We start from the raw sequence: 19,179 nt of genomic DNA on the forward strand, positions 1-19,179 counted from the left end.
TTCAGTTCTTAAGGTTTTCACCTTCACAGCTTCAGTCTCATTTTCATGTGTTGGTCTTTTCTGAATTTACAATGCATTGTCTACACTCCAAATTCTCCTCCTACTCCCTTTCCTGTAATATCCTCCCTCTTCTTCAAGTTATACTTCTGTACTGGTGATGGCCAAGTAGAGTGGACAACCCAATTAGAACTTCTCAAAAACCAGAGTGTTCTCTCCAAAGAAAATTCTCATGTCTCAAAACTTGGATTTATTTCCCAGTTTTTTATTCAATGGAAGTTTTTGAACCATTAAGCTGGGAAAAAATAATTTCAGTAATTTTCAGACTTTTTGTGTGGATAATGCTGAAACTATACAACATAAATACAAATTATTAGGTGAAATCTACATTAGAAATTATTAGAATGTAATATAAACATTTAAATTAAATTGAATTGGAAAAAAATTTACAGAATTCAATCCTATGTGGCTTTTAATATTATCTAACTGAAGCGTTCTGACTGCTGAAATGAAGGAAGAAAAATGAAACATTTAGTTTTGACACTTTACCAGATTTGTCAAAATCCAAACTTCCATATGAAATGGAGTTCATAAATTTGTGTGTCTCCTAACAGAAAAGTATTCCTTACAAAAAAAAAAAAAATCAATTTGATATCTAATCTTTTATGTCTTCAGAGCTCTTAGATACTCGTTTTCTAGTCCCGTTTGTAGTTCAGGTTAGCATTGCCCCTCCCACACTGTCCAGGCATTCTTCCCGGAATACTAAGGTTTAGAAAACAAAATGTTCTACTGCCTTTTAAGCAACTCTCTGTTTTCATACAGGAGATATTACTGAGCTTCTCTGTAGTTTGGCTTGATTTTGGAGAAGGCTGCTGTAACACTTTGGTTTTCCCAAAGGATCACTATTGTTTGTCTAATAATGTAGCTTGAACTGAAGAAATGTCCACAATCTGATTTCCATTAAAAAGTAGAATATTTTATTAAGTCTGCTGGGAATTGCCTAATATAAAAGATATATTTAGGGATTGCTGAGCGACTTTAATTTTGGATATTTCTCCTGTCTAGCTGCTATTTATAATTAGTCCAGGATGCAAATGAATGTCTGTCCAGTTGTGCTGGTGTGATCATTTGGCCAGCTGCTTGACAAACAATTGATGTGTTAGTGGGACGCAGATTTTGAAAAAAAAAACCCCCAACACACAACCCCAAAACTGCCTCTGTCTGTTCCTAATTTGAAATTGGATGACTTGGTTCTCATCTCACTTGTACTATGCTTATGAGGCCAGGTTGGATGGGGCATTGAGCAACCTGGTTCGGTGGAAGGTGTCCCTGCCCATGGCAGGGGGGTTGGAACTAAATGGTTTTTAACATCCCATCAAAAACCATTCGATTATTCTATGATTCTATCTTGTAGAAATCACTGGAGTTTTTCTTGATTGAAAAGTGCAATCAGAATTCAGGTCTCAATCTTTGATAAGTAGTCAGCAATGCAGCCATTTGAATTTGGGCATCATATCTTTTCACAATAGCTTAAATTAGGACTACTGTTGTTGAGACCAGTTTAAAATGTGTTTAGAATCAGAATTAGATCTGTGATTTTTAGATCTAAGACTGCAATCTCATCTTTTGCAGAAGCTTAGGGAAGTCTGACAAACTGATGACATAGATTTTCGGGGCTGAGTATTGTTTTGTGTTTTTAGCAGGATCATAGACTGCTGTTTAAATTGAACCCTGATGTCAGGAACAATGTGTTTCATGGGGGGAAATGGGCTGAGTGTTTAAAGGATTTCACTAAGGCTGCCAGGACAGCTTTTCTTTTGACTCCAACAGTCGTCTTTAGGAAATGATCTAATATCTCCAAGGTCTCGGTCCCTGTCCATTTGATTGGATGTAAATACATATTCATCACTAAAGGTATATTTTTCACTAAAGCTACTTGTAAAAGGAAAAATTGTTCAGAAAAACTTGGTGATTCTCTTCTCACCTCAGTTTATCATAGATATTTCACTTTGACAGAAATTTTCTCCCCAGCTGTTTTTTATTGCAATATTCCTTGACTCTTAAGAGCTTCTGGCAAGTTGCCACAGCAATCCCTTCACTCTACAGAGTTTGGACACCTGCCACCTCAAAGGATGATCATTTGATGAATTGTGTTTTGGTTCACATAGCAGGGTTGTTCTTAGATATTAAAGCTCAGCAGGTGTCAGTTGGATAGTTTTAAAACTATTCTAGATATAAAAATCAGAACATAACTAGCAATGAAAAGTTCTTTCCTGAAATTTTTTATAAGACTCTTCAACAGGGGCACTATAAAGCTTACGGATAAGGAGATTAACTTTGGTGAAAAATCGCCATAGCAGCACCTTCACAAATGCTGCACACAGTGACATTTAACATACATACGACAGACTGTGTGACACTAGCCTCTTTACGTGTTTCACTTCGTATTAGAAACTTGGTACACGTACCACAAATTTGTCAAAGCTTGAGGCAAATGTAACGTTGTGTCAGGTGATATTGCAGTTTTCATCCCAAAGCCATGTGCTGTTCAGTTGTACTGGTGTTTCAATCAGTTAGTTGACCAGAATGTAAATCTTGAAGGCATCCCAATCTTCACATAATCTTGCAAAATAAGCTCTTTATCACTCTGCTGACCCTGTTGTATGCTTATCTTTGTGACCTGATTGAGTATTCCAAATATTCAAAATCAGATACGTGGTCAAATACCACAAAACACTATATTGGAATCCTTTTTTAATACTCATACCTCAGATTGATTTATGCATATATATGTTACACTATTTGCTTATGTGTTGCTAACAGTCTAAATCCTAATTGCAGAGTTACTGGGAAAAAAACATCTAAACGGACAAAGTCAATCAACGGGTCCCTGTACATCTTCAGGGGACGAATAAATACAGAAGTCATGGAGGTGGAGAATGTGGAAGATGGAACAGGTAAGAGACCAAATACTGTCTTTTAACACACAGCAAGTCCAGATCTTGTGTTGGAAGTTGATACAAAAGTACTTGTTCATCTCCTTTAATGAAATACTAAGCAAGCTATGTAGCTTTTGATGCATTCATTATTAGACCAACTTATATAGTTGAAAGACTGGACATGCTTTCAGGCATTAATCCTTCATTCTGAAATGACCTTATGAAGAGTTTGTGTACCCTGAAGCTTGTCTATTTTTTCTCCTAATTCAAGTTAATTTGGTAAAAGATACTTTATCTTCCTTCCATCCTTTCTTTGCTTACATCTTAAGCCGTTGCAGCTATAATAACAGAACTTCTGGATCTTCTTCTCATTAAGAATACTACCAAATATTAGTGTTAGCGTCAAATCAGTAGCATGGAATGTGGCCATGAACAAAATATGGGAATGCAGTTGTGTTAGAATTCTTGTCCTGACATGGGCATGAAGACTGGATATGGGTTTCTGTTTTCATCCACAAAGGCCACACCAGCCCCTGCCCCTATTGTAATAAATCAGGAATTAATATTATATCCTTTATCAGTTGACATTTAAAGAGTTCCCATGTCCTACGGACAAAAATCCTTACAGTGCAAGATAGAGTGTCCCCAGAAAGTTCAGAACAAACCTGAACAAACATCACAGACTTTTTCACTGATGTCATTGTATTTAAAGTATTTTAGTTCTTTTTCTGAGGTGAAATTACAAAGTGTCACTCATAGGACTGAAACATCCAGTCAGTTGAACAGCCTAGCCATGGATACTTCTATTAATATTTGTACTTCCAGAGTGGTAAGTAACAACCGGTCACATGGACAGTCAGTAAGACTGATGCATGAGGAACACCTCCAGAAATTAAGCTCTTCAGAGATGAAGATTTTTATTAAGGTGTCCCGCACTGGTTTGATTAAAGTAGCAATCCACCTGTTCACTGTGTGCGTTACACTTTGGATTTTTACAGCAGATTACCACAGCAACGGCTACACTGTGACAAATGGCTGGAAGATACACAACACAGCCAAAAACAAATGGTTTGTTTGTATGGCCAAGACTGCAGAGGACAAACAGAAATGGCTGGATGCTATAATCAAGGAAAGGGAGCAGAGAGAGAGTAAGTGGATAATGTATTTTCTAATACACTGAATGAACTTCTGTACAAAGGAGAAGTGTATATGCCTGTGTAAGTATCCGAAAGAAAAAGAAAAGGTTGCAGTTTTTTCTCCATGGGCAGAATTAAAATCTGTCCTTAATGACAGAGAAAATCAAGTGATTGAAAACAAATATTTCTGATTGTGTATCTTGGGGTTTTTATGGATTTGTGTCACTGTATTTATCAAATATTTTTGTTTGCCAGAGTCAGTTTCTTTGATGCACTGATTTACTGTGAAAAAAAAATTAATCTATTTCATTTTTTGGTCTTTTATTTTTAAGTAAGATAAAATTGTATTTGTATTTATCAGTAAAAAGAAAGAAGAAAATCCAGTGTGCAGCCTTTTTCCAGAGGCAATGGCACAAACTTGTTCTCGCAAACTCGTCCTCCATGATCTTGAAATAAACAGAACAGTTAATGGAGAAAAACACTAGATATATTATACTTAGACTGAGAACAGTGCAAATGTATGCAGATGCTTGTCACTTTTATCTTTTCTTCTGGAACGAAACAAAAACTAATCTTATCTTAAAACGGTGTTGTACAATAGAAGCAAGCTCCCAAAGCCTTGAATCAGGGTAGGTGATAAAAGTTCTGAGTTTCTTTAAAAGTCGTAACTATCTTTCACAAGTGAACTTGCTTCCCTGTTTGATCAATGGGAAAAATAGTAGCTCATTGCCAGAGGAAATGACATTTACTTTAAAATATTCTGTGCCTGACTTTTAGAAGTGGTTCTCCTCTCTGCACACACAACTCCAGTAAAGGTGTACTTGCTCATCTATGCTGATACTGAAAGAGGTCAGTCTGAAACCCTTTTTTAGTAGTGTGTTTTCAGAACTTATACTTACTAAGCAATAATGCTTTAGATTTTTAAAGTATTTCAAGAAAGTTATGGATCTGTCACAGAATTTTAATGAAAGCAGAGAATCTAAGTCCTTTAATGACCTTTGAAATCCAAACCTTAGTTTTTATGTTACAATGCTTTGTATCTAATCTGCTAAATGCAATGCACATTGCAGTGTTGTTACCATAAAACATTTCTAACATACCTTATCATATATGAACCCAAATACACCATTTGCTAATAGCAAGGATGCTACCTTCAAAATGTAGATTGGGCATGGTGTAAATTCACAAGAACTACCTGAAGGCAACAGAGAGAATCAGTTTTGATTTATTTATATATTTTATTTTTATTAAAAGGAAGTGTTATACCATTCTGAGTTGGTGATCTGTGCTCATTGGTCAGTTCTGCATCCCACTCTACTGTAAGGATCCTGATCTTCCACATGATATGTATTTTTAATAAAATAATTTTTTTGGCCCTTACTTTTACCCTCAGAGTGCTAAATCATATCTCCATTTCATAGTGAGTTTTCACTTTGTGAGGTCACTAGTGCGCTGCGGAATTTCCTGTGCATCAGGTAAAATGTGTGAGGAGAGAGAAGGTTCAATAGGAGGTAAAAAGACAGGACTAGAACAACAGTCCAAATATAAACAGGGAGCTTGAGAACATGGGGAAGTGACTGAAGTAAATACTAGGAAGGGAAAAGAACTATTCCTTAATAGAAAGTTTCTCAAAAGTTTTCCATGCAGAATTGGCTAGTAAGGGTGGTTTTTTCCCTGATGCTTTTTGTCATACAGTTTTATGATGTGGCAGCTGACGACAGGCACACGGGATAAGCATAGCTATTCTGGCAGACATTCCAGGCCTATTGGAAAATCTCCTTTGGATCAGAGTACTTGCAAAGTCACAGAGATATCAATGTTTGGATTAGAAAGCTTGGTGAGATTCCCAATTCTGTAGGATGAGTTAGGTAGAATGTGCATTCCAGTCTGCCGTTTACATCAGAGTCTGGGGAATTCAGTGATGTAACACCAGCAGGAAACATGTGTACTATTACACAGACTGTTTTCTATCACAAGTTCACCTTGCAAATTAGCCTTGGCTACACGTGTCAGCATTCGCATGGAATTGGATCACAGTGTTCAGGGAAGAAGAGGATGGAAGAATAACAGTAATAAGCCAGGGGATTTGTGGAGCCAAAACCTTTAGCCAGATATTGGACACATGAAAGAAATACTGTATTTGAACGACAAAATGTTGTGCAAGTCTAATTTCTGGAATGTGCATTTCAAGCTGCTAAAACAAATGCAATAAATGTTTTCAAAAAGCTAGAAAGCAGCTCTGATGATGCAGAAGACTATTAATTCATTTCAGTATCTTACCATAAAGCAGCAAGATTTATGTCCAGTTAGGGTGAACTGTTCTTCTCAAAGAATGTACAGTTTTCATTTTCTAGCTTTACACTAATAGCTTAAATTCTGCCTAATGTCAATATCTGTAAAAATTAGGCACACAAGTACAGGACCAATTCAGGCTGCCTGTTCTCAAGCTAATCTTAGAGTTGTCTAAAATCTGTGCCTCTGTTTTGGAGTCCAGAGTTGCCTAGATTTGCAAGTTCTAGAATAACAGCCAGAAAACAGAACTATTTTTTCAGGCTAGAAGAGATGAAACATCTACAGCAGCAAAACAGCTTTTCTCATGTGCTGTCCTTCTAAAGCAATTTGCAAATCTAAAGGGAAGAGTGCCAGAGCATGCCAGTTATGATGATAGTTGTAACATAGACCTATTGTTTTCAGAGATCATCCTCCTGACTGTAGCAATTATCAAGTTAACCTGACCTGTGTGGAAACTCATACAAAGTAGATGTGAAATTTTCTCTATATTCAATTATCTATCATTCCTTAAATCATTCAGTATTTCTTTCATTGACTGGAATTGTCAAACTGCATTTTTAGCCTAAGGTTATTAGTAAATAGGCTAATTAATAAAGGATGAGAAAATAATGTTCCTGTCTAGTTTTGATTTATTTAAGGATGTGAATTTGATTTCAGCAGTTTTGTATTTTTGGCTTCAAGGAATAGAACACTCAAAAAGTCAGCTGCTTTTTCAAGCATTTAGCTGCATTGAACAAGTCTTATGCCAGCAGTTATTTCAGGGTCAAAAGTGAAATTGCAACAGGAAATCAGTTTCAGAAGGTATATGTTTTATCTTGCTTTGTTTGGAACTTCTCCATGTTCTGCAAACCATTCTACTTTGAGTGATGTGATGTAACCTTAAGTTTAAAGCTACTTTTTACAATGGAGAAGAAAAGCTGCAAGCATTTCATTGGTGCTAAACTCACCAATGACAGTTTTGTACTTAGATAAATAAATGACCTCATTTCTCCCTTACTTGGAAAATAAGTCAGTTACTTTTTGTTTTTCTACCCCTTTGTCTGTTTGGCCTCAGCCTTTGACTTTGAGCAAACACTTTATCGGATGTTAAGGATCTGAAGGAATTTCTGCTTTGTATTCCAGGTTTGAAACTGGGAATGGAGAGGGATGCATACGTCATGATTGCAGAGAAAGGAGAGAAGCTGTACCAAATGATGATGAGCAAGAAAGTGAACCTTATCAAAGACAGGAGAAGAAAATTAAGTACTGTTCCCAAGTGCTTTCTTGGCAAGTAAGTGGCATTTGAATTGAAAAGGCCCTTTCATACCAATTAAAAGAATGGACTCTGGATTTTCTGGGTATGGTATTGTGAGGTCAGATCAGATGTGCTTTGATGCAGCTTAATTGAAAAGGCCATAACCCTCATTACAGTTGTGATTTATTAAAATTAACCATTGGTTTCTATTTTATGCCATACTCAGGCTGTATAGTGACAGCTCATTCTATTGTACAGTAACTCATAACAGCTGTTTCAAATCAGCAAAAGGAGTAAGAAAAAAATACCTTAACTCCCACAAGCTCAGGGCTGTTGGTGGCATAGCCTGTATCCTCTTTTGTATACAAGCAAATGCTTACCAGGTGATGTTTAAATCCAGCAGAACTGTCCAAGTTTCAGGATTGAATTTAGAAGTTTCCTGTTTGTCCATGTAACAGACACAAATTAAATTTTATGTGTCAGGAGACCTGATGCATTTGTTAGAAGTATAGGACTTTCTTGACTGGAAAAAACCTCTTTCACTCAGGCTAGATACTACAAAATAATTCTTAAGGATGACATGTATGAGGCAGTAGAAGAGACACCCTGTGGACGAATCAGATCAGAGATTAGATGTGGTAGCAGTGGGGCTGGTGTAGGGGAATGTCCTGCACGGCCTACAGGGAGACACTTTAGTTGACCTGAGAAGACTTTTCTGCCTCAGCTGTTTATGATTGAAATGATCGGTTGTGGGAGGAAAAAAGTTCTGAAAGGAAGATTATCCATTAATTTCCCTTCCCTCCTCCTGGTCTCTGTAACGGCAGTTTGCAGGCAGCATTGCTTGTGTACAGGGTGTGGAAATGATGCATTGTCTTTCTGCCTGACAGAAGGCAATCTGGTAGCATAGGCTGGCCATATTTCAGTTGTAAAAAAAATTCTTGCTTTTTGGAGATTTGGTTGCTTCTTTCTTCTTCTCACACACTGCCTCTCCCCTCCTTGCCCGCGCCCCCCCCCCCCAACTGATCTTGTTGGATTCAAATTGAAACCTTTAAGCTCTGATTTTGGAGGCATGATACAGCATTTCCTATTTTCCATACAACAAGAAGTACCAGATCAGAAACTTATGTTCCTCCAGTGCTGATATATATGAGACTGTTGTGGATTCTGTAATATTTTGCTTAGTCTAAAGTCTGGGATTTCCTGCTTCTCCTTTTTCTTTTAAAATGTCTGTTTTCTTACATCCTCCACAATCTGTCCTGCTCATTGCCCTTGGTTTGCTTGACAGCCACCTGACACTCCAGTAGTGAGAACTTGACCTAACTTTGCCAATGGGTAACTGAGCCCAGGCTGAGATACAGGTATCCTGATCTCTGACAAAAGCATTATTTCTGCTAGCGTTACAGCCTTCCCCACAGAAAATAACTCTGCTGGTATCTTTTCAACAGTCACTTGTTGGTACGGTCCTGGGCAACTCAGTTGAGTGCAACTCAATCAGTACAATCCAGTCATGACTCATGTATTTTTCATATCATTCCTGGGGCTTCCCCTGAACAATGCATATTGTCTGTGACCTATTCTTTTTTTCAGATATTTCTGCCTAAGGGAGTCACTAACAACTGTGCAGGCATGTACTTTGTGGATTTCTGATACATGCTGCTGAGAGTAACACTAAAGCCACAAAAAATAATTTTTCTCTTGGCCTTTGGATATCAGATAGCATCTAATAATTCAAGAGATAAAATGTGTTTGTAGGAAAAAAAAGCATGAACTAATCCCAATATCTTCATGCATTTATTTATAAGGCTGTTTATTGAATGTAACTTCAGCAACTGACTTCCTTGAGTGCAAGTCTATTTTCCTAACCACTCCTCAGGTGTATTGGCATGAAGTCATGTGACTAGTGATACAACGGGAAAGATGTGTGTTGGTGCCAATATATGTAAATTATATGCTTGCCATACTTCTTTTCAGCACTGCACTAGATTGATTGCAAAACCTTGAACTGTGTTGAGCTTGTAATAGAGAGGCTCTATTAACCTCAGGAGATTCCAAACATATCTGATCAGATTGCACAAACCTGGACGGGTTGGATTTTCCTGAGTGGAAACCCAGCTGCTCCAACAGAGGTATAGTTGGGGGATGGTGTCCTGACTTCCACGCCAGATGAGAACTGAGCATGGCAGCACTGGGAAGTGAGGGTACTCTCAGTCACACTGGAGAACTACTTAGGACAAGATGAGGAAACAAATCAAGCTTTGCCATCCACTTTTTGAATTGATGCCTTTTTAGCAACAGTCCAGCATGTGCCTAAAATCCTCTTGGAATTTTTCTGGATCATGCACTTTTTGGTGCTTATAAAGCCTTCAGAGTAAATGATTACTGATTTTGCTTATGAATCAAATGCCACAGAAGTCTTAAAGTAGCTCTTAAGAAAACCACCCCATGGTTCTGAAGCTTCAGGGCTGTGAGTGTAGTGTTCAGTTATTTTTCTTTTTCAGCTTGTGATTTCAAACTTTAAGAAGACTGCCTTACATTTGCAATCCAAAGAAACTCCAGGGACACAGTTGCAAATAAAAGAAGCAGAAAAGCTAACAAGTTAACAGTGTTCTGCTAAAGTTTTGGGCAACTGTTTGTGCTGTAAACTGCCATAGACCCATTGCACTTGATGGAAGAATGTATAGCAGCTGGGCATCTACCCTGGGCACTTAACGTGATTACAGTCATTGGCTAGCATGTCTGTGATGGGGCACTCCGCAGAGTGTGTGTCTTGTATTCTCAGTAATGAGTGTGGAGGATCGTTCTTACTTCTCTTCCCTCTGCACTTTATATTCTGCTTCAGGTTTTAAATGCTTATAGAAACAGTTCAGAATCACTGGGAAATTAAGAATGAGCTTTCCTTAGGAGATAGAGAGTCCGACTCATCGCTACAGTACTCTGGCTTTAGGAGTTTTACAAAACTCTGCTGGTTTCCATGGGATTCCCCTGGCATAGTTGAATAGATTCTCCTGCTTTTTCTACACTATGACAGTTGCATAGTAGCCCCTCAGCAAACTGAAGTTTTCGGTATTGAAGTTGTTGTTGTTATTCTCAAGGCAAAATGCAAATACTACCTACAGCTTAGATGAGTCAGCTCTGATAAACATGAAGAGACTGAAAATACTCCGTTTAGAGCCCACAAGCAGAGGCATGGATACTGGTTTTGATAAGCAGCAACCCTCTGCACATTGGCAAGCACCCAAGTGGTTTATTGAACTCAGATTTCCCATATGTCGCTCTACTTTCATATATTCCTTTTGTTCGTCTCTATGAATTTAACACACTTCTAGTATAATCGCTAATTAACCTGGCAAACAACTCAGCCCCCTGGGGCTTTGGCAGTGCTGTATTCATCAGGCTTGCAATGTCCATTTTTCTGTACTTACTGTTTCTAATTGAGTAACATCCTACATATCTATCCATTTTTTGATTTATTCTGTCCATATGTGCAGCTCTGCCCCTCACCAGAGAGAGGTTTTGTTTTGTGCTGCATGAGCAGACAGACTTAGCACCTTTTGTCTATAGATTAGAAGCATCATTTATGTATCTGCTAGGCACTAAATCCAGTAAACTACCTTACATTAACCTGGGATTTGGGCGCTCTCTTACTGCTTTGTGCTTGAATACAGTAGATTGAATCTTCTGACCTAAGTCCTACTGTGATTACATTAAAGCCAATGCAATTACACCACTGGGGCAGGATGGGTGGGCAGGCAGAAATAAGACCCAGTGAAGAAAGGTGAGCATATGTAACTAAGTCAGACCACAAACACTGCTTGGAGGGATAGTTTGGATAGAAGTAGCTGTTTTCTGTACTGTCCAATTTGTTACTTTTAAGGTCATCAGTTAATCTTGCTTTCCTTTTTACCCTTGTAGATCTGGATTGCTCAATAAAATAAGGATTTGCAGCATCTTCATAGATCCAGCCAGGTCTTCTTTCCTTTTGTGTGCAAGCTATTATGATGAGCTAAGGGGAGTAGTAGGAACAGTCATGAATAGGAGATCTGGATCTTCTGCAGAGCATTTCCTCCAGAAATGTAGGAAATCAAGCCACCTAGTAGACGTATCATCAGTTACAACAGTTTTCATGCTTGCTTCAAGGAGAGAGTCTCCTGTCATTGGCTGATGACTTGCAGAGGCATGTGTCTGCTTATGTTCAGAGTGAAAAAGCTAATTGTTTCTGTTCTGCTTCCCTTTGCAGTGAGTTTGTATCATGGCTCACAGAGATTGGAGAGATAAGCAAACCAGAGGAAGGGGTCAACCTGGGACAGGCACTATTGGAAAATGGAATTATTCATCATGGTGAGTGGCCCATACCATAAAGAGATATCTGATTTCAGTAATGCCCTGGAAAAGAGAGTGGAAAACTGAGTGCAGCTCTTCACATGATTTTCAAATACTTTCCTGTACCATACACATCAAATCCTCAAAATGTTTAATGACTTTTGGGATTAATGAGTGGGCAAATTTATGTCATGAAAACAGGATTTGTCGGGTATCCTGAAAGTGTTTATGCCTGCATTTGCTTGATTTCTCTGCAACATCTTTGTTGTGGGCTGAGGTGTATATTCCTTTGTACTTTGAGTGTTTGAAAATCTGTAGTGATAAATAAATATAGGTTTCCATAGGAGACATCAGCAATTCAGAGGATAGTTGAGTAGCGCTCTTTTAGAATGGGGCACAGTAAGAACAGAGTGAGGGGCTCCAGATGATGGGTCATTCCTTCTAATGAGACTGCTTATGATAAAGGAGAGAGATGATGGAGGGTTTGTTGTGAGATTTGTTCTTCTGAGCTCATTTGGCAAGAATGTCTCTCTTTAAAATAGTGATGCACTGTATTTCTTCATCACACCCAGCAGATGACCTTGAAGTGTTGGGATGAGGAGCATTTTAAAGAGTAGGATATATATACCATATATGCTACCATACAAAAGTGGTGCATGACCAAAGTAGCACAAGATGCTTGTTTGAAAATTTTCTGTGCTATCCACATTTCTGCTAAAATAAGGTCTTTCTCCAGATTATGCCCTTTAAATCCATGTTTGTCCTGCTGCTTCCTATTATTTTCATATTATGTTATGCAGACAGAGGGACATAGTCATATTCTAGTTTAACAGCAAATGCCCCAATTTCAACCTTAAGGTGAGTTTAGCTGCAAAATGCACATCAAAGGAATAAGGTATATAGGTCTTAAGTCACCCGTGGTCTACATTTCCATACAATCTCTTGGAAACCAATTTAAATAGGGGAGCCATTTAATTAGGCTAGTCTTGCTTGAATCTCTTGGTTAACTCAGCTCCACAAACTTGTCTTTCAGGTGACAATTAATTAATGCATAGTGAAATCTAATATGAGCAGTACCATAATCCTTCACATACTTCCATATATACTTCCACCCCCAGCTATCAAGACATACTTTCAGGCACATTCAGACTTTGAAGAGCTTTGAGCATGAGCTCGAAAGCACTCTATACTTTTGAGTACTTGGCCCTAACGGTGGCTTTGGAGAACTGAAACACACTGGCTCCAATGTGTAGGGATCCCTCTTTGGAGGAAGAATGCTCTTTTGTGGTCACGGCCTTACTTGCCTATGTTCTGAATTTGTACACTTGCACTGTTGGTGCAAAAGGCTCTCCTGAGACTTGTTATTTATGATGACTGTTTACCTTGCCTTAACGTCATACTTTGACACTTTCAGCAGTGTCCTGTTTCTCTAAATACAAATTTACATCTCAAAGAACGTTGTGCTGTTATATCTACTGCTCTCCTTATTCAAATGCCTTGAGTAAGATGCATCTGGTCTGGTTTTAACGTTACCTTTTAGTGAGAGTTCCTGATGTTAGTGTCTCCAGTGACAATTATTGCTAGACATTGGAAGGTATTTGCAACATTGCATTTACTTAAGGAAATACTCTTGAGATTTTGATAAATCATTAGATATGGAAGTATCCCATTACGTGTCTCCTAATGTAGCAAGAACTTAAAACTTAAGCACCAATAATGAAGCCCTTACCGCTATTCTACATTAAGCAACATCTTTTATCTTTTGTTTTCACTTGGCATAACATTACTGTCAGGTGAAAACTGCTGATCTCTCAGCTTGCCTGAGAAGCAGGGCCATAGAAGATTGCTAAATGCTGAGCTCTGTGTGTTTTATCACTCAGTTTTCGCTGTATCCCCTTTAATTCTGGCTGTTTTATCCGGGACTGCTGATGTGGAAGTTCTGGTACCTGTCACAGAGAGCAGAAGTGATCAGAACCTGATCTGCTGTGTACCAGACCCAAAAGACGCTTTCTGCAGGCTTGATTCTCAGTTGGATTTAGAAATACAAAATCCAGAGCATGCAGACAGTCAGGGAAGTCAATATCTTACACAGCATAGAGATTCCACTGTATACAAAAGGATATGCATCAGACCTTTCAAATTTTGTTTTACTCTGTGAAATTAAGGAAAAATATAATCAAAAGCAGGAATCTTAATTAAATATTCATAGACCAGGATGTCCTGTGTAATGAGGGAAGGTCTTAAGAAGTTCTGGTCTCTGCCTTCTAAACAATTATCCTGCCCACTCTGCAAGGGGCAAACTAAATCTCAAAGTGAGTGCTGGTACTTCTGAGTCTGCCTAACCTAGTTTAATTGTCTTTAGTCATCCAGTACAATCAGTTTTCTCAGGTTAATCAAACTCAGGCTAAGGTGCGTCTTAAATAGTGTAAATCCATATTTTCTCTCCATTCATAAAATGCTGTGCCTACACTGTGAAATACTGCATCAGAAATACTCAAGGATGCTCCAGCACAAGGATCTGGCCGTGGTTTCTTTACACTGGCAAAGGCAGGAAAGGTTACAGCGACTAAGCTACTCTGCTGTCTGCTTTGCTTGCTCTTCTTTAGATTTCCTCCTCTTTCTCTATGTAGTTGTAGAAGTCTTCATTAAATTAAGCTGTGAGCAATGGTATTTCTATACTATGTGCTGTAAAGCCTGGAGGATACTTTATTACTTTTTTTTTTTAATTTGAACAGTCGTTGTCACTTTTTACTTATTATTACCAGTTATTTACTACTCAATGAAAAAATAATTTCTACTAGTTACTAAATTACTAACTTCAGTATGAGGGTTTCCCACTTCCATATTCTATTGAAATAATTTGCCTTAGAATAGAGACAGGATAAACCTACATATAATTGGATATAGACGTCAACCCTCTTCCAGTCCGGTGCATTGGATAAATCTATTTGAAACTGGATATGGTTTTAAACTCTTTTTCTGATTTTTGTCCAATGCTTCTTTTGAAATGGTTCCTTATCACACTGAAGCATCTTTTGTGTCCTTGTCTTTAAACCCTATCAGTATTTAGCATTACCCAATAAGATTTTAACTACTCTACTGTGGAATGGCTATTCTGGGTGAAAAAACAGTCTTTCAAAAGTACTATTAAATTTTTAGAAGGAACTCACTAGTAAATACAAGAGCTATGGTGGAACAATACTTCTAACAGCTGTAGTTCCTCCCACCAGCATGCTTCTGCTTTTGGAATTGCAGAACGTTGGACAACTGCAAAAATTACTTTAGCGCTGTGGTAACTGTTATGGGAATTTGGAGGCACTTTGTTCAAAACTTATCGAAAAAAGTCAGATGGTCCCAATTACCTTCACAAGGACTGTTTCCAAAGCCTTACATAAATTGACTCTGGTGTATGAGGAAGAAATTTCAATTTTATTTGAACTGCAGTATTTTAGAAAACTACTTTTGTTGGGGGAGTTATTCAGAAGTGCACATAAGCATATCTATATACAATAAGGGGAAATTTGAAGAGCTGACCCTCTCTTCAGGAAAGAATACATAGCAGCAAATACTTAGGTGTAGACATGCCAACTGGCCTATGAAGAACATGGCAGGGGAGAAAAGACTAATTTTAATTATCATACTGGTGTTTTAGTTTCAGATAAGCATCAATTTAAGAATGAGCAGGTGATGTACAGATTTCGCTATGATGATGGAACGTACAAGCCAAGAAGTGAATTGGAAGACATCATGTCCAAGGTTTGTATTATCATTCTCAGCTGGAAGCTTGTGATTTGCAGCAAAAGTGTTTTCTCTACCTCTGAATGTTGTTGACCTCTTGTATAGGAGATCCCTAATGCTGTTTATCTTTGTTGTATTAAGCTATCCATCCTAATGTCATAGGAGACATTGACTCTAGGGAGAGGAGGCAGAGCTTAGCAATAAATAACAATACAGTTGTGACTGCACCCAAGACCGCTGATTACAATCCTAATATAGTAACAAAAGGTCTTAAAAGAAAACAGTAGGCCATAATACAGCATGTCTGCTGAAAATCTGGGCATTATGGTTCAGGGAGATAGAAAAGATCAATATTTAACTGCTGTTCCTGATAATTGTATGTCAGACGATTTCTGTTGATCCCATATCTGCCTATATACCTTTAATAAATTGGATTTCTTCTTACGGACATCAGTTTATGGGTTAATTTTGCAGAAGATTTAATGGAGAAAATGTTGGAATGGAGGTGATTAGAGACAAAAACAGTTTTTTCAGCTTCTGGAGGCAGGGAAAGAGGGAAGAATGTTTGACAGAGAGGATAAGGGAACTGTTTTGAAAAACAGTTAAATCAATAGATAATTCCAGCTGAGTGGAGACATCAGGGTCAAGGTTTTGATAGCTTTAGCTAGTCAGTGTTTCTTTGAAAAGGAAAAAGCTGATAATACCATGCACCTTTCCTTCTTCAGGGTGTGAGGCTCTACTGCCGACTACACTGCCTATATACTCCAGTGGTAAAGTAAGTTCACCTTCATGATCCCCTTGTATATATTATCTGGATCTGTTAAAAAGATGACATGTTCTTATTGAAATCTTTCTTATTATAAACAGTAAGTTTCTGCATTTTCTTGGCTCTTTTACTACCCTTCTATCTCCACAGTTTAGATCTGTAGTTGTACTTCTGCTGGAGGATGTTGGAACTGGGTTCTAGGGGAGTGAAAGGCTGATGTTATAGTCTTCCTGACATTTATTTCCTCTATCAGTTCATGCGAGCTGTTAGCATGACACAAGTTTATTTGTTACTCTGGCATTTTCTGTGAGTTAAAGTTGGTGTGATTAATACATGACTTCTGATTCAGGGCAGATTGTGCAGTGTGGTGGTAGCTGCTGTATTATTTGCATTGTAGAAAATCTAAACAGACGTTAAAGTGATGTAAATGGATTCCAATGTGATGCTAGGATTCTTTCAGTCAGAGCACCCTAAACAAACAAAAACCAATCTGAAGTGGAATAAAACCTGAAGCTGTAATTTGAAAAAACCCTGAAAATTTTGTGTAGAATCTTCAGAACTTAGTTCTGTATAAATAAATTCTAAAGAATTGAGATAATCTGCAAGCACTAGTTAACTCTCTTCCCAGATCCCAGGAGATGATTTTCAGATGTTATTGCCTTCCTGTGACATCAGTTGAACATTTTTGACCTATAATGGAAACCACTCTGAGCCTTGTAGGTGTTCTGTTTAGGTGTTTATGATTGAAAATTAGGCATTTTCACTTAGGAGAACTTCATTTTTACATACAAGAAACTGATGAGGAAGGAAAAATCTCTGGTGGGCATGGCTGGACTCCCAAATTCAACAAAACTGACCTCTTGTCCATGAGTTGTACAACAGATGTTTCACTGAGAGATGTCATTGTCATGCTAAAAAGGAGCAGAAAAGGTAGTTACAGTTCATCAGTCATAAATCTGCCTAATCTGATCTCTTTTTTTTTTCCCCAGAATAGCCGTTCTTCAATAGTACAGATTTCACTTAGCCTAAAGGGTATGGAGAGAGCAGGAAGGTGTGATGCAGTCCTTGGTAGGCAATATGGTTATGTATGTGCATATGCATATGCATGTGTGTATTTGCACATACACATTTCACCCCTTAAGATGGCAATTCACATGCAGAGTAGGAATAATGGCAAGTGAAGCTGAAAAAAATTCACTGACCTCAGGGTACCCACAAACTGAAAGGGATGTAGTCTTATGCTTTAGGGAATCAACAAGAAGAAAATAACATAGGCCTGTCTTGTGGTGTTTTATCGATGTGTTACTCTTGTAATAGAATCCCAGCTGGAGAATCTTCTAGTGTCAGGATTAATCTGTGTTAGTGACAGCATTAACCTAAACTGTGTATGACCAGTGAAAAATAACAGATTGTCAGAAGTTTCAGGATGCTTCTGGATAGACTTAATGTTCTCAATATGTTCAAGCTCTTCCTCCCACTGTTCTCTTTCCTACTTGCTCTTCCTTTTATGTCTCTGTTAGAAAACTGAATCTCCTAGCTGCCATCCTTTCATGTCTTCTTATCATGTCCTTTTACCTCTGACAAGCCTACTGTTAGCCTAAAGGAGCTAGCTTTTAGCCAAGTTAGTTGTGCAAAGCCTATTACTTTCTGCTGTGCCTTTGGAACCACTTCTTTATCTGGCATCTTCAAACTGCCGATCCCTGCAATAATGCTAGCAAGGTTGATGAGGCATACTTTTTTGGTACAACTTCTAGAAAATTGGCAAAACTGCTTGGAGTAGCAGGTACATGTGCCAAGACAATCTGGAGGAATCATAAAGTTCAAAATTCAACTATTTTGTTGATAACCTGGGAATGTAATTTTGCTTAGTTGTCTTCCCTGGAAACCTGGGAGTTTCGATTGTAGCCTTTGCCGTTATAATTTTCTTTAAGTAAACTCTGACACTGGTGTACTTTGAGGATAAGATGATACACCCCACTGGAAACAACACATGCTGCTTTGGGGGATGACACATAAAAAGTAAAACATTTGGAAAAATCTCAGGTGCAGAGAAGGTTCTGAATATGCTTCTGATCTATTTTGTGGAAGTTGTGAGGATGGGAGAGCTTGCTCACACTTACATATGTGATGGACAATATTTCAGTGCATAGATGGGCTAGAGCCTGTGAAGAACATTACATTCCTTTAGCTTCTGTGAGGCAGCAAGGTTCTGCCAAAATTTCAGTGGTTCCTGCATCTATATTTGACTATTCACTTGCAGCTCATGGTTCTGGATAACATTCTATGATTCATGCTCTACTCCTGTTCAGGCTAGATTGAAATGGGGGGAAAAGTCAGTGAAGTAATGTTGAAATATTCATCTTGACAAATATTTAACTACAAGCAGTGAAAGACTGGGCCTTGGACCAAGATCCTGATGCCAGCTTATTCAGAACTCTAGCTCTATGTCAGCATCTGTATTAAAATGTTGGGAGTTGCTTCTGACAATCTGGAAACCCCTACTTATTAGTAATCAATATTTTAGTGCTTTGCTTTATTGTTCTGACATTTCAAAAGCACATTTTCTCAAGATAAGATTGTGAGAGGAAAAACTGCCCAGAAAACTCCCACTATTTTGTGCTGGGTTTAGCACATTACTGGAAGACAAGTCAAAAAATGTGTGTAAGCAGTATGAGAAAAGCTTTTGTTCTGAGGACACATATTTCTGGAAATGCTGTCATGTTTTTTTGTTTTGTTTTGCTTGTGTCATGTGTTCCC

General features: G+C 38.1%; 1 protein-coding gene across 1 annotated transcript in view; it reads left to right on the plus strand.

Annotated features, from left to right (window-relative positions):
* PREX1 (phosphatidylinositol-3,4,5-trisphosphate-dependent Rac exchange factor 1) overlaps positions 1–19,179 on the plus strand; it is a gene marked incomplete at its 5' end in the record, with an annotated part of 98,995 nt that overhangs the window by 32,917 nt on the left and 46,899 nt on the right. Inside the window, 6 exons of the mRNA XM_010296351.1 lie at positions 2,839–2,954; positions 3,935–4,084; positions 7,487–7,634; positions 11,836–11,936; positions 15,571–15,674; positions 16,382–16,431. Coding sequence (XP_010294653.1) covers positions 2,839–2,954; positions 3,935–4,084; positions 7,487–7,634; positions 11,836–11,936; positions 15,571–15,674; positions 16,382–16,431 — 669 coding nt within the window. The remainder of the gene's footprint in view (positions 1–2,838; positions 2,955–3,934; positions 4,085–7,486; positions 7,635–11,835; positions 11,937–15,570; positions 15,675–16,381; positions 16,432–19,179) is intronic.

This window comes from Phaethon lepturus, unplaced genomic scaffold (genome assembly GCF_000687285.1).
Source record: "Phaethon lepturus isolate BGI_N335 unplaced genomic scaffold, ASM68728v1 scaffold21081, whole genome shotgun sequence".
NCBI lineage: Eukaryota > Metazoa > Chordata > Aves > Phaethontiformes > Phaethontidae > Phaethon > Phaethon lepturus.